The sequence below is a fragment of the Mchenga conophoros genome, linkage group LG19 (genome assembly GCF_057382185.1).
Source record: "Mchenga conophoros isolate Kocher_MC1m ecotype Shallow Benthic linkage group LG19, M_conophoros_male_GT1.1, whole genome shotgun sequence".
Taxonomy (NCBI): domain Eukaryota; kingdom Metazoa; phylum Chordata; class Actinopteri; order Cichliformes; family Cichlidae; genus Mchenga; species Mchenga conophoros.
In genome coordinates this window covers 4,981,231-4,995,708 of record NC_140544.1, presented here as the reverse complement: position 1 = coordinate 4,995,708, position 14,478 = coordinate 4,981,231, and the positions used below count along the sequence as shown (strand labels likewise).

Sequence of the window (14,478 nt, the reverse complement as noted above, 5' to 3'; positions counted from 1 at the left end):
TTGCCACAGCAGGGATCTTCTGGTTTTTATTGGCAATGACAACTTGGTACAAAAAGTGCTTTCTGGGTGCTGCGGGAGCTCAGCATGCACAGCCCAGACCAGGGCTGCAGAATAGTCAGTGCAGGATCAGGATCAGTGTCCACTGTCTCTTTACAGGCCTAAAATGCCTTATGAACTTGACCTTATACAGCTATACTTCTCAGGGAGGCCAGAGACAAGATAGAAGTTAAGACACATTGCTTTATCTTTGTCTCGTGGAAATTTAATGCTATTCAGTTTTTCCCTCCCAGTTAGCCCAAAACTATGGAGTCAGCTCGAGATTTTGGAGTGAATGGTGTGAATAAAGCATCAAATTGCCTTATAGCCTACACACCACTGAGGTCAGGTCTAATTGCATGGAAAAACATTGTCTTTAATCAGTGTGAGTGCCTCAAAGCAGACCATGACAAAACCTGCCAGTACCTAAATATAACCACTAATCACAGGAATCTTAAAATTATTAATTTTAAGCAAAGTTTTACTCTAATTATAAAACATGAAAAACAATACCTGGATATTTTAAGAAATTACACTTGCACATTACAGTTGCATGAAAAGATTAGTTACTTTCATGTTTGTGTCTTAAGAGCAGAGCTAGACCCAGAAGGTGATCAGCCTAGCGTAGCGTAAACACTGATAGTAGCAATATATAGCTAACCAGACTTTGTCCACAGAAAAAGATAAACCCAACAACACTGCTATAGTTTGACACACTTACACCATATGTGTTTAATATGCACAAAAACAGTGATTTACCATAAAAGGTAAAACTATGCTATCATAATTAGCATAAACTATGCTGTCTCCCAATTCAAACATTTTTTAAATTAAGCTAGCTTACCTATTTAAAAAGTACGTGTGTTCTCGTTTGTACAAGGCCAATGTGGGCAATAAATCTGAAGAAACCAAAAGTAGATTTAATTTAAAACTGATATTCTGTTAAATGTTCTAAAATTGAATTTGCTTAAAGCATGAAATAAAACGTTTTGGTCTTGGTTTCTGAAACTGTTTCATCCCTCTACTCACTGGCTTTGCAGTTGTCTGACTTCAGCCCTGGTCAGGGCCTTGACAAATAAACCTTCCAGGCAAATGCAGTCCTAGAGCAGCATTCACAGAGAACAACAAGGAGGCTTCATGCAGTTGTGTATCAACTCTTTGTCATGGTGGATATGTTTCATCTCAAAATATTACAGGCACTTCATCAGTATTCCATCTGCAGCACAATCTGATCACACAATCTGTTTCACATCTGTAATACAACCTGGGATCTTGAACTGGGCATGCAGATATATAAATACAATCCTGGGATGTATTTAAAAACATTAAACATTTACTATTTTTTTAAAAAATATAATAGATATGATAGATTCTATACAACAACTCAACATGCATAAAATATATATAATCTGTGCAGTAAATATAATTCATGTCACTATTCACACTCACAAGTACGAAGCCGGCTGAAGAGGAGTGCTGATATTATTTTACCCACTGCAGAGAAATGCTTCTTCATGGGGGATTGTCAAATTTCTCTCTACATACTTTAAAATAAAACTGATTATCAAATGTGGATTGTTCGGACTCATCTGCCAAAGATCATAGTAGATTAGGAAGAATAAATACATTTAAGGATGCGCTGTGTCATCACTAACGTTAATGCAACAAAGAGGATTTGGATACTTTGGAAGTAATTAATAATCCCAATCTGGTAGAAGACACATTTTTTAGGAATTCTAGATAGCTGACTTAAAAGGAAAAACTTATCTTTTTGCTAAACCCCTAAATTAGTTAATTGTCAATTAATTGTAATTGTCAGTTCAGTGCCTTTTGGACAACAAAATGTAAGTTTAGATGATTTAACAGTTGTGTTTTTAGATTTTTTTCCTTTTCAAAGTGAAACCTTACCTCACTATGCTAATTCTCACTATATTTGGACAGTGTTGGTTCTTTGTTGAAATAATGCCCTATAATTTCCATGTCTTCTTTAGCTAGGAAAGATACATATGTCCGATCAATGTCATGTTAGCCTTACTCTCAAAGAGCTAAATTACAGAGGCATGTTATCACGTATGCAGTCATTACAGCAGTTTTAAGACCCTTTGGTAGGTTTTTCATTTTCTATGAATCACAATTACTTGCTTCTTACACCCAAATAAAGTCCGTGATTTCCACATATATAAAAACTTGTACATTCTTCTCAAAAACATTGTTATACTTTTCAAAATGACTATTAATTTGAGAAAAAAAATAGTTCAATTAAAAATATTTATGGGCGAATCGCAGCTGTCTGTATCAAACAAACATAGATGGGATTTGGTTGGCTTTAGAGGGTTTAAACTGAACTACGTCACAGTGTAGAAAATAAAAAAATTATCTGGATGCCTATGTAAGGTAACTGCAGCACTCCTAATCATCATCCATGCTTCGTATAATGTACACCTGAAGTAGTTGTCATTACGCATCTACAATCTTAGCATTTACAGCATTTACAGCTTGGTTCCTGTGCTAAATTGATACAAAATGAGTCCATTCACCTATGTCCCTCAACAAGTGACTCATGTTCATATAAAAGGAAAAAAAGATAAAAAGTTGTCTTTCTTCTGCTGGAAACGTCCCTGAACGAAACATAACAAATCACGGAGTAATCAGAAGCTGTTCAGATATTGTGGCTTACTTTCTTGATAAGCACTTGTTCAAAGATTTACAAAAAGGTCATGGATAATGGAAAAACTAGGCAAGTATGTTAAAAAGGTGAAAGTCCTTTTTTTGGAGGGGGTATGCTAACACATTAAACACAACGAATCGGCCCTGATTTCTAATGCATGGCGTCACCTCATGGCCACCAACCTCGAGTCATTTCCGATCACAGTTTTATTAATTGCTAAAGAGACTGTGTTGTCACCTGACCAAAGAAAACAAACGCTCGAGTAAACACATCTCTGCTCTCAGTGTGCGAACCCCTGAGGGTTCAGCTACAGTATTTCTCCACACAAACAAAAATAATCCCCCGATTCAGGCTGCGCTCCTGCCTTATGACTCAAAGATGCTCAGATGGGAAAAGGAAGAGCATTAGCAGCAGCATTACCCTCATCACCATCACACTGTACGGTTTCACTGCCATAACTACCAATTAACACAGAGTGTGACTGGGGGGAAAAAACAGACACACACACACTTCCAGGGTAATTCATTGGCGGTTCTTAACAGCTGCAGTGAGATATTTAAAGCCTCTTTTGAGCTCAGCATTGATGGATGTTGAAATGAGCTTTGCCCTGTGAAGGAGACGGAGCTGAAGCCAAATAACATCATTCAGGATTGATGAGGCTCATCCCAATGGGTTTAAGAGCCTCCAGCTGCTGGTCTTCCTGCCTGTTGTAGCACGAGCGTCAGGAGAATATGAATGAGCGCTGAATGTGAATGAGACATCCTTCTTCTCCAACTGAATCAGAAAATATTGGTTCCTTTTTCAAGTATGTCACGGGTACGTGATCCTTCAGTCATATTTCTGCACTGAAAAACGCAACTAAAATGTCAGTGAGAGCTGCCTTACAATTTTAGGGTAAGCACAAAAACAAAACAAAAAAAAAAAAGACATAAACAGATCACCAAATGTTATTGCGGTTATAGTACCACTTGCCCAAAAACTTGTCTTGTGATCTGTTCCTTTACTGCACTGCTTAGGTCACTGTTTGAATGTAATCACCTTTGAATATTTAGTAAGTTTATATCTTGTTTATTTAAACTACACAAAGCTTTTTCACAACGCATTCACCGTGAGTAAACTTTATAGATTAAATTAGCCCTTTAATCTTATCATTTAGAATGATTACAACAGCTGCAATCCAGAGAATGTAAATACAAAGATGATAGTACTCTAGAATACTTTGGTATCTACCAAATCACCACCTCGCCACCACCGTGCTTGTTTGTGCTGAGCGGCTGTTCGGTTGTCACCAAAACGTGATCGTCCTCATCATAAACAAACATCTCTACTTTGGTCTCATCAGTCTCAAATACATTGTTCCAGGAGCCTTCTGGTTTAATGCAGCTTGGCAAAGATAAACCATACTGGCATGTTCTTCTGTTTTAATATTGATGTTCACACTTACTATTGTGCGTTTGACCAGCAGCACCTAACTGCTACTTTCCCTCTTAATTCCTACAAAAGCAGCAAGGGTGTATTTTTTCACAAAGTACTTCTGCATTTTGGCTTAATTGTTGTTACAGAAAAGATGATTTAATATGTAAATTGACATTCTTTAGAGGTTTTAATATCTAATTTTAAGAACCACCAATTTGAATGAAACCCTTTTTTATTTGAATCATTAAATTTCTGTGTGATGACTTAATGAAATTTGTATCTTTTTGTTACAGATTACATAACAATTTGCCTACAGGTAGTAAGGGTTACTGTATTGGATTTAGTATTGTCGATCATGTGGAGTTATTGGAGTAAACAATACCCTGACTAAGCACAAAAGTTGATTTTTGACCTGCTAAACAGGAATCCAAATGAGTCAGATTAGCTACTTTTTTGTCGTTTGTCACTTAAACTCTAAGAAAACCACATCAGTTTGGTTTCTGTGGGATTAGCTCTCCAGCAGCACCCTTGAATCCACAAATTACCACCAGCTTTTCCCAACAAATCTGCTTTTTGTCAGTTTCAGGACATTTTTTGGTCAACTTTCTGATAAAGTTAAAATAAATAGAATTTATTTTTTAGTTAAAATGTCAGGTTGGGCGATATGTAAAAATTTTCCAACCGACAATCTGACGATCCAACGATAGACCATATACTCACGCAGGCGCGGAACAAAGTAATCATGCACGGACTGATTTGCACATTTAGAATTTATACGTTTTGTTTGGAGGGAATATTTTACCGTCTCTTCTTGTTTGTTTCAGTATTACTACAGCTACTTTTTGGATTATTTATTTATTTATTTATTTGAGATGTGCCAAATCACAACAACTATATCGTCAATAGTCGATATATTCGTCCGATCGCCCAGCCTTATTAAAAAGTCTGATTTTAATCCACTGAGACGGTGTAGAAAACTTTGGAGGCTGTTTAAAGAAACAAAACAAAACAAAGACCCCCTAATTAACAGATGCCAATGAAGTATAGACACAGGTAACTGACGTCATCCAATTTGAAAATAATAACATTTTAATTTTTGTGAGAGAAGCTATCATATATTTATATATAAATGTATCTATTTAGAAATAGTTTCATTTTTTTGTGTTTACAGTTACAGATATTTGCATTTTACCAGCTAACCAAGCTCTCTAAGCTCAGTGGAAAGATGTAAATTGCAGTAACATATCACTTGAATGTATTTCTCACAAGTCTCTATGCTTTTAAATCACTCCATTCAGGCTAGCAGTGGGATTTAACCAGTGAGTATACAATTGGTTAAACTGATGGGCAGCCATGTGCTTGTGCTCTGATATAAATGATGTTACATCATAAGATCTTAATGAAAAGATGTCTGATGTACTGCAGAGCTCACTGAACACTTACTGAATAATTTTGCTAGTTTTTGTGACCTAAATGAACTTCCTCATATAACTTTGATCATTCTCGACCCATAACAAAAATGCAAATCTGTGACACTTCTGACAGGATGTGCCACTAATATTTCCAGAATGTCGAATCTCCCAATTTCTTCCCTGCAGTTTAGTTTACAGAGGACAAATGTCCTGCAGTGAAGTGTGAGAGATAACAAGACAAAAATATTTGACTTCATTCTGCCAATTCAGGAGTAAATTTAATGCCTTCAATGTCTTTTTATAGCCTAAAGTCTTTAAATATTTTTTCTTTCCTGAAACATGAATTGAAAGCTTGTATTTTAAACCGATTACAGCCTGAGGACCGATGACTTTGTCCTGCATGCTGACACAAACTAACCATCTGTGCTGGATGTAAAAATTGGGGAGATTCTGTGAATCACTGAGGCCTGAAATCTTAACCATAATAATCCACTCTCTAAATCAAGGCTTTCCTTTTCTTTTCCAAAAGCTCTAAATCTGTCTAACTACAGAATAAAAAAATATAAGAAAAACCACAGAAGAAAGTAAAGTCCTGCCCGACAGTTATTTTATGCCTCTAGCAGGACGTGCCAGCGGCAGACCTGCTGTCCTCGACCCTCCCTCATGTCCTGCCAGTGAAGCTGCTCTTCATCGCCGCTGCTGTTCTGGCCCAGAGCGATCCAACCCACCATCTCCTTGCGCTTCATGCTGCGGCGGTTGTAGATAGAGATCAGGAGAGTGACATCTGACAGCTGGAACAGAGCAACCTGGAAGATAAATGTCTCCTTGTACACGGGGTTGGGCTGACCACGGCGTACTGTCGTCTTAGTCCGACAGATCTCTTGACCAACTGAATTCAGCAGAGTCAGTCGTCCATAGGTGTCTGGACCAATGGGGAGGAGGGAAGAGGAGAAGTGATGAAGAAGAGAAGAGATTGTTATGAATGCCATTTCAGTTTGGCTGGATGTTTTTGCATGTATACAGTGAACACGTGTACCAAATGTATATAATTCGATTGTTTGTGTGTATGTGTGAGAGAGGCTCCCTGCAGACCTGGTGGCCTGTTCATGGCAAGGTTTCTGAAGTGGCTGCCCTTGATGAGCTCCACAGACATGCGTCCCGTTGTGGCATTGTAGGAGAGACCCACCAGCAGTTCAGGGACGCCACCGTGGGTCAGAGACTGGGTTGATGAGGCGCTGTCGCTCTGAGAGACGGCAGACAGGCTGAGCTGGGAGTCGACACTCTGAGGAATAAAAACAAGTGTGGTGGCTACAGATACGCTGAACAGAAACCTCCCAAAATCCTTTTTAAATTCAGTTACACCCAAAACTTGACGGCATTTTTCCTACTTACCTTCAGGTTACTTCTAGGCTCCAGGACTAGTGTCGTTTCCATCGTCCCCCCGTCTGGGTTAAGTCCTCGTAAACGCAGCACTTTCTCCCCCATCATTCGCTCACGTGATATCCTGCTACCCAGCGCATACAGCCTGAACCTGATAGCTGACTTCTGCAGGTCGGATGGCTCCAGGCGCGAGAAGCGAAACGTCTCGTTGAAGTGCGGGAGTGAGCCTTTCTGCACGGAGGTCTTGTGTCGCTGTTTCTTGGAGGGCAGCAGGACCACATGCACCTGCCAGGCGCTCATCCCACTTCGAGCCTTGTCGGGGATATCTCGGGCCGCAATCACAGTGACCAGCAGTTTTTCTGCGGCAGGACGGTACTCCAGGGAGAGGACCAGATCTCCACACTTGGAGATAGGAGTTCGAGGGGAAGAACAGCCTGGCTGAGACGAGACTTCGCCAAGAGGAGGTGGCTCTTCCTGGCAAAGTAAGGAGAGAAATCATCACAAACACACTACACCAACCTGTAGTTTAACCTTTTGCTAAGGAGGACAGCTGCAGTCAGTGGATTCTAGTGGTAACCAGTTTATGACTTAAATAAGCAAAAGTATGTTAGCACAAAAAAATTTGATTGTCACCTTCTTATTTCAAGGGATTTTCTGGCTTTTTATTCACCTGTCAGTCATAATAATCACTTTCTTTTAAATGTCCAGAGAGACAAAGTGAGCAGAAATGCGATCCTGAAGCATACATAAGCCCCCTCCTGCATCTCCCCAACCCCTGCAGTTAAATGCTCCCGTGCAGTCAGCAAACACAACATCGATTGTGTCAAGTGTTGACCGAGCGGGCCGAGTGTTGCTGTCGTCATGGCAACCACTGGGGAGATAAGATAATCAGAGGGCTGCCGAGGTCTACTGGATGTGCAGGTCAGGAGATGCACACATAAAAGATAAAAACATAAGAATGGACCTCCATCTGAAAAAAAGCATTAACGTTTACTGCTGCTAGTAACAGGAAGTAGTAGCTCATGTGACCAATGTAGCAGTGGGGTGGCATCAGTATAAATGTGCAAACAGTAAAAGCATAACTTTCAATTTAAACATCACAGACCTTTATCATTAGTGGCCCAAGTTAAATGAAGAATTATTACCTTACAAAGCGATCTCCACGAAAAAATAATTTCTGTTATTTTGTTTACTAAAATATGAGAATTAAGTTTTACACCACCTGTTCCTACTAATTGTTCACTAGCTGTTGTTTTTAACATATTTTTTATTTTTTATTTAGTTGAGATAAAAATAAAATCAGAGACATCTTTAATAATCCTAAGTAACAGTTTAAAAAAAACTATCACAAGCAATGTCTGTGAACTTCAGAATACCACATATTTAAATCTTATTGATTGCTATCGACCTAAAAGACGGCCAAAATAAAAAAAACCCACAAGATTCAAACTGCTCTAAATGCTTATATCTCTACATGTCCTTGTTTTTTTTATGATGGCACTGAGAGCCAATATACAGTAAGTAATTTGGTCATAGCACCCTGCTCTTAAGAACAGCAGCCCCCCATCCATATAGTCTATATTTCAAATTTATTTGAGAGGGGCAGCCAATCAGGAGAAAGTCAGCTTAAAAGGAGAGCAGTTTCAGTTTTACAAATGCCAATTTAATGCTTAATAGTTTAATAGGAAAGGTTCCCATTAAATATACAGGTTGCTCATCACTGGACTTGCACAAGCCATGGTTTCAGGTTTAAACAAAGTGTAGCTGTTGGTGTCCACACACTGAAGTAAAGGTGTGTAATTGTCACTGATAGTTTCTTCTACAAGTGAACGTTTAAAAAAAATAGCACTGGGCTACATTAAAAAATGTTCCTTTATACATTCTTGTATTTTGCCATCAAGTGTTTTATAGATGCTTTTTTGCTTATGTGGGCTTCACACGCTGCCGTGTAACAACCATATTCCATAAATACTTCTAATCAGAGTTGACTGGTGGGTGATGATGGTTATCTTGGTTACGTGATAATAGATTAATCTATTACTGATGCATGATGTGGTTTTACAGATTTAAAAAGTTTTATGGTTGTGTCTGTGGGTTCCAGACAAACCTGAAACATGAAGGTAGTATGAAACAGGTATAACGGCAGTAAACATAGCAGAAAGGGTGGTATTATTAGCAGCTGTAATATTTGGTGTGTCTTTAACCACGAGCGGGGCTGTTATATAACTCTATAAATAAACTGCTAACAAAAAAAGGCTCTCCTGGGTTTCTGTAGCTCTGCAGCCCCTCTGATCCAACCTCATTTGTTATTTATGAAGCGTTTCTAGATTTCAGTATCACCCAGTGTGTGTGTGTGTGTGTGTGTGTGTGTGTGTGTGTGTGTGTGTGTGTGTGTGTGTGTGGGAGGTGTTTACAGCACAGATTGCGCCCAATTTCAAAGTGTGATTCGGTCACTAAGAGGTTGTGAATTCTACAAACACACAAACGATATACACATATATACAAAATACACAAATACCACACAGAGCAGGAATATTTGCATATGTATGCATGCTTTTTTTACACACGCACACACATACATATGCAGACAATGTAGCAGATATTACCTAACACGATTATAACTGTGACAGCACCAACATTAATGTTAGTGACTGATAAAACAATTAGCCTCTCAAATGATTAACCATTAACTTGGGGACATAAATTAAATAACTAAAATCCTCAAAATCAATGAGAAATCAAGATGAGCTATTAGTATAATCAGTCTTATAAAATACAGTATTGATTAGAAAGTGGTTAATAACTAAAATAATAATTACAATCAATGTTATATCTCAATAGTCACTGAGGTTGAAGGATTTGACTGTTCTGCATAAGCAGAGGTTGGCAACATTCACTCCTATACAACACTGATTACGGCAGCATATGCATTAAAGACAGGTGATTTACTAAAGTAATTAGTACAAAGATCTCACTGAGGACTGAGACTAAAAGAAGAAGCATGTGTATGTGTGGCAGACAGAGAGAGAAGCGTGTGTCTTTCTTCTGCAACGTAGCTGAACAAGTGACCAAAGAGAAGAATGAGCACATGTAGCAGGATCCTTACATTTCCTCACCATGTGCAAAGGTGTGATTATGTGCAATAATGGTGTCAGCTCAATAATAAAAGTTGGTAGTTAGCATGCAAGACCTTGGTGTATGTAGTAAATGCAGGAACAAAACCATCAAGAAGATCATCATAAAATAAATGAAAGCCCAAACTCTTAACCATGTGTTATGAAAAACTATGATGTACCAGGGAGGTTTACTAGATCGTGGATCAGTCATTGATCAGAGTGATACTCCATGTGCTAGATCCCAGCAAGCAAGCGTTGTGTTCCACTTCAGCTGGCCCAGACACACAGCGAACTTCTCTTTGTTAGCTGCGTTAGCACCCTGAGCTAACATGCTCTGCTGTTGTTGCTCCTAGTGACTGCGATCAGAAGCTCTGGAGCTTGGAGAGGTCATAGGAGTGAAGAGCAGGCTTCCCACCACAGAGGTAGGAGTGAAAAAGAGCCTGACAATAACTGGTAAATTCCTGAATTAGTCATAACTCGGGATGCTAGCAATACTTGAATAGCTCTATCTTGATAAGAACCAAAACAAATCCTGTTTTTCCTCGTTTTTCAGGAACGTGCTAACTCAGGAGTGACATCACTCCCAAATTCGAAGGTATTGGGAACACGGCAGTATGGCCGCCTGTGATTTTGTCTTGCAGGTAAAAGGTGTCCGATTACAGATCTAGGAGGTGGTCATTCACCTCCTTGGAGGATGATATTGAATCAATGGATCTACAGTCTTGCTTTGGATTGTACGACACCATTATTCACAAATAAATAAGCAAAGAATGTATCAGCAATTTATGTGAAATCTCAGAGAGCTGTGGTTGGTTTGTTTCTTCCAACGTGAACCTGAGCGGCTTACCACAGCAGAGTGGTAATCCTCTCACAACTGAGTGACGATGATACCTCTGCCAAGCATGATGGGAACAGCAGGGGCTCAATGACCCCGTTAAGTAATCCATGCACCACTTTATTTATTTATTTATTCATTTATTTACTTTTAACTTTCTGGTCATTGATGTTAATAAAAAACTGCATTTGTTTCCCATTTTCCTAGACATGAGGTGCGGCTCAAGACTTTTGCACAGTACTGTATTGCAGTATTGATTGATTGAAATTAAGAAAATTCTCTGATGTGTTTATCCAATAAATGCTTCTTTTCTCATTTAAATAGATGTAAGACAGTGTAAAGTTAATGCTTGTCTCCAGTTTTACAAGGTCCAGTGTTATCAAACACACCAATGACTAGAAATGGTTAATGTCTGATTGTAGTACCTCTGGGGTCCAGGCGGAGGGGCTTTCTGTGACCTCATTCTTGTCATGATCCACTGCTTCCGTAGATTGCTGGTCCATACTCACGGTGGGACAGTCACTGGAGGCCAGTGGGTGGTCTCCTGCAGGTCTGTCCAAAGAGAGCATGGATGCCCTTTCTTTTGCTTCTACCACCGCAGAGAGCGGATCCTGGAAACCCTGTTGGCTTTGAGCTGCCGTTTCTGCAGGAACAAGAGCACTTGTTTTTAAACTGGTGGTGAAAGGATACTTTATATTTACACTGGAGATGGAACTTTCCATCGTCCTACTTTTATCTCACTCACTTTTAAAAGTGCAAAATTCCTAATGGGACAAGTAACAAAAAAAAGTAACAAAAAAGTAACAGCAGTTATTATTGTGCACTCACAGCATTGAAGATGTACAAGCAGTTACTAATAATTTTTAGATTATTTGAATGTGTAGAATGTATGTATGTCATGGTCATTTATAGCTTTTAATTATTTTGTTGAACTGTTCTTTTTCCAGGTTAAAATGATTGCACGACACAGCTTTAATTATTTCAAAAAGCAAGAACTGCATGCACAAGTTAGAATTTATTTGGGATTTTCTCGAACCCACACATGGCCAAAATTACACATACAGACTCAAATATATACATACATTCTCCTAAATCCTTTAGTGGTTTAGTAGTGCTGAAGGTTCTACGATGTCCTTTAAATGATTGACTACAACTGGTGGTTTGTTTGACAGCATTCATTGTATGACCAATATTCAGAACAATGGGAAATATGGTCTTTTACAGCCTATTTAAAACAACTGCCGATTCCAAGATCATCAACTATACATAAGTACAAGTTATTTAGATGTGTGACCACTTTGCCAGAGTCTAGAAGAAAATGCAAATTGGGACCCTCAGATGAGGCGAAACTACTTGTAAACTAGTAGCATCAATGTTCCCTTTGAAATAAGTTTTACATCATCATGGATCGAGAGAGCGCTGACCAAGAAAGACTGACTTTTCTCAAAAGAACCTTAAAACCCTGCTCAGAAATGTTACGGCAAAATGCAATGGAAATTTTTGCACATCAGGTGTGCACGTACAATTACTGGAAAACTGTGAGTCGGTGCTTCAAATGTTTCAGCTTGATTAAGAAACTTATACTTGCATCATGAATGTAAAATGTATGTGTAACAGTATGTATCCTCACCTAATATATGTGCTCTCTGTGCAGTAATCCAGCAGTGAAACTCTTCCTAACAGAACGAGGTGAACATGTAAACATAGCTGCCACCTACATCAACACAAATTACTGAAATTAGACCTAGGTGGACATGAATATCTCCTCTAGTATACCATCTAATTTAGTCTTAAAGCTCTAAATGCAGTTTTCTAACCTTGTTTAGCACAGCAGTGTGTTAACAGGAGGGATATTGTGCAATTTGACAACCCTTGGCCTTTTCCTAACGCAGGAACACACGGAGAACAAGCCGTACCTCAGACCAATCAATAGCAATTATCTCCAATTCTCTGTCATTAAGGTCGGCCTGACTGTTATATCAATGGCTGCATAGAGAGTTCACCATAGCAACAAGCTGAGGTAAGTCATCATTCTGTGTGTGTGTGTGTGTGTGTGTGTGTATGTTGTTTATAAAGGTGGAAATATATAACAGAAGCTGAAACAGAGTGACCCTGACCAAACCATGTCACCACCCCCACCAACCACCTGCTGCTCATGTTATAATGAAGAGTAAGTTCAGGATTTTTCTAAATATTTGTCTGTGATTGCTGTAAAAAAGCAAATAAGGGTGCTGTTCGTGCAGTAAGTTATGTAGCAGCTGAGCGGGGTGTGAATGAGATAATGATAATGAGTGATTTTGATCATTTGATCCACTGGCAAACAAATCTACAAAAACCACAAATAGAGTAAACAAAATAGTGTAAAAAAAAAAGAGAGCTGGTTTGTTTGCAACGTTCTAATTCTTCCTTATCCTCGGGCTTTTCTTAAAATAAACAAACAAACCAACAAGCACAAAGTGTCATATGCCTCCATCTTTCCACGCTCTCTCCCTGAGCTCTTTACAGCCTCTAATCTCCAGGAAAAACAGTATTTGAGGCTTTTTGGATTCATCAGGACAGATTAGTAGATGACTACTGCTGGCTAAGTCTTTATCTATCATTATTCCCAAATCAGTATCTGGATGAGTACCTTCACAGTCTGATGGCTCAGTGCTGCCCTCCTCCTGGTCTGATAGTCGGGTAAATTTGTGTCGTCGACCCAGTGACAGGTGAGTCTGCTGGGGCTGCTGCTCACCGATGTTTGCTGCTGCGGTGCGAAAATTCTGTGAACGAGACACGGACATCTCAAACTGCCTCAGGATCTCATCTTCGCTGTCTGACGAGCTGGAGGCATCGTCGTCGTCGTCACCGTAGCTGTTCACTGGAGGGAGGTAAAGACAGGGAAACAGAGGGACTCACAAATGGGAAAAGCTGGGAGAGTTCAGGAGAGGAGGAGAGGAAATCCAGATGAACGGAAAACATTTGAAAAGACACTGACAAAACTAAAGGAGAAACTTCTTGGACAGACTATCCTACAGACCCAAAGGACACCAACAGAACTAAGAAGGTCAAGAGCCTCTAGTTTGGTGTACACGCCAGTTAAGACTTTAAAGTCTAATTACTCTGTTACTCTGTCATATGCCTGTAACTAGAATTTAATTGCACTTGACTTGGCTATTGTTGTCTGTGTGTTTGTCAAAAACACAAAAGGTTTTTTGTGAAAGAACAATTAACTACCACCTACCAACCAACATGTTAAAACCATTCAGTGTTGTGGAGGAGGAAAATAATTCCTCTACGAGAGGTAAATAAGCGAGATCACATTTAAAGCTGTGCTCAGCCTCAGTCTGTTCAAAATAACGACGCGTATTAGCATTAGTGGGGTTGAGGGTCACTCCACTACCTTTATAATTTCACCATAACTAGATAGCAACAGCTGAATGAGTGACGCAGCAGTGGAGCAATCAGCCCCCTCTTCTCTAAAGTGCAGGTCACCGTACCTGCCTGAGCAATTGCCATGGTTACATACAGAACAAAAACAAGGCTGTACACGCTGTGTGGGCGAGCAAGGCTGATTGGTCTGTTAACTTCTCTCTTCTTTCAGGCTTTTACAGCGAAGCAATGCGACTCAGTGGC

The 14,478-nt window shown here is 39.3% G+C and overlaps 1 protein-coding gene and 1 long non-coding RNA gene across 3 annotated transcripts in view; one reads left to right on the top strand and one right to left on the bottom strand.

The window, feature by feature from the left end:
* Window positions 1-14,478, bottom strand: part of syt16 (synaptotagmin XVI) — a 41,325-nt gene continuing 26,847 nt past the window's right edge. For both annotated transcript variants that reach the window (XM_085256877.1, XM_085256878.1), the window contains exons 3-7: window positions 13,493-13,723; window positions 11,289-11,506; window positions 6,925-7,386; window positions 6,625-6,814; window positions 1-6,454 (exon numbers count right to left, since the gene is read on the bottom strand). In XM_085256877.1, coding sequence (XP_085113003.1) covers window positions 6,141-6,454; window positions 6,625-6,814; window positions 6,925-7,386; window positions 11,289-11,506; window positions 13,493-13,723 — 1,415 coding nt within the window. In that variant the 3' untranslated portion in view covers window positions 1-6,140. The remainder of the gene's footprint in view (window positions 6,455-6,624; window positions 6,815-6,924; window positions 7,387-11,288; window positions 11,507-13,492; window positions 13,724-14,478) is intronic.
* Window positions 6,934-11,369, top strand: LOC146551520 (uncharacterized). The gene is made up of 3 exons (XR_014889908.1): window positions 6,934-7,394; window positions 10,382-10,450; window positions 10,582-11,369. It is a non-coding gene; the product is annotated as an uncharacterized LOC146551520 (long non-coding RNA).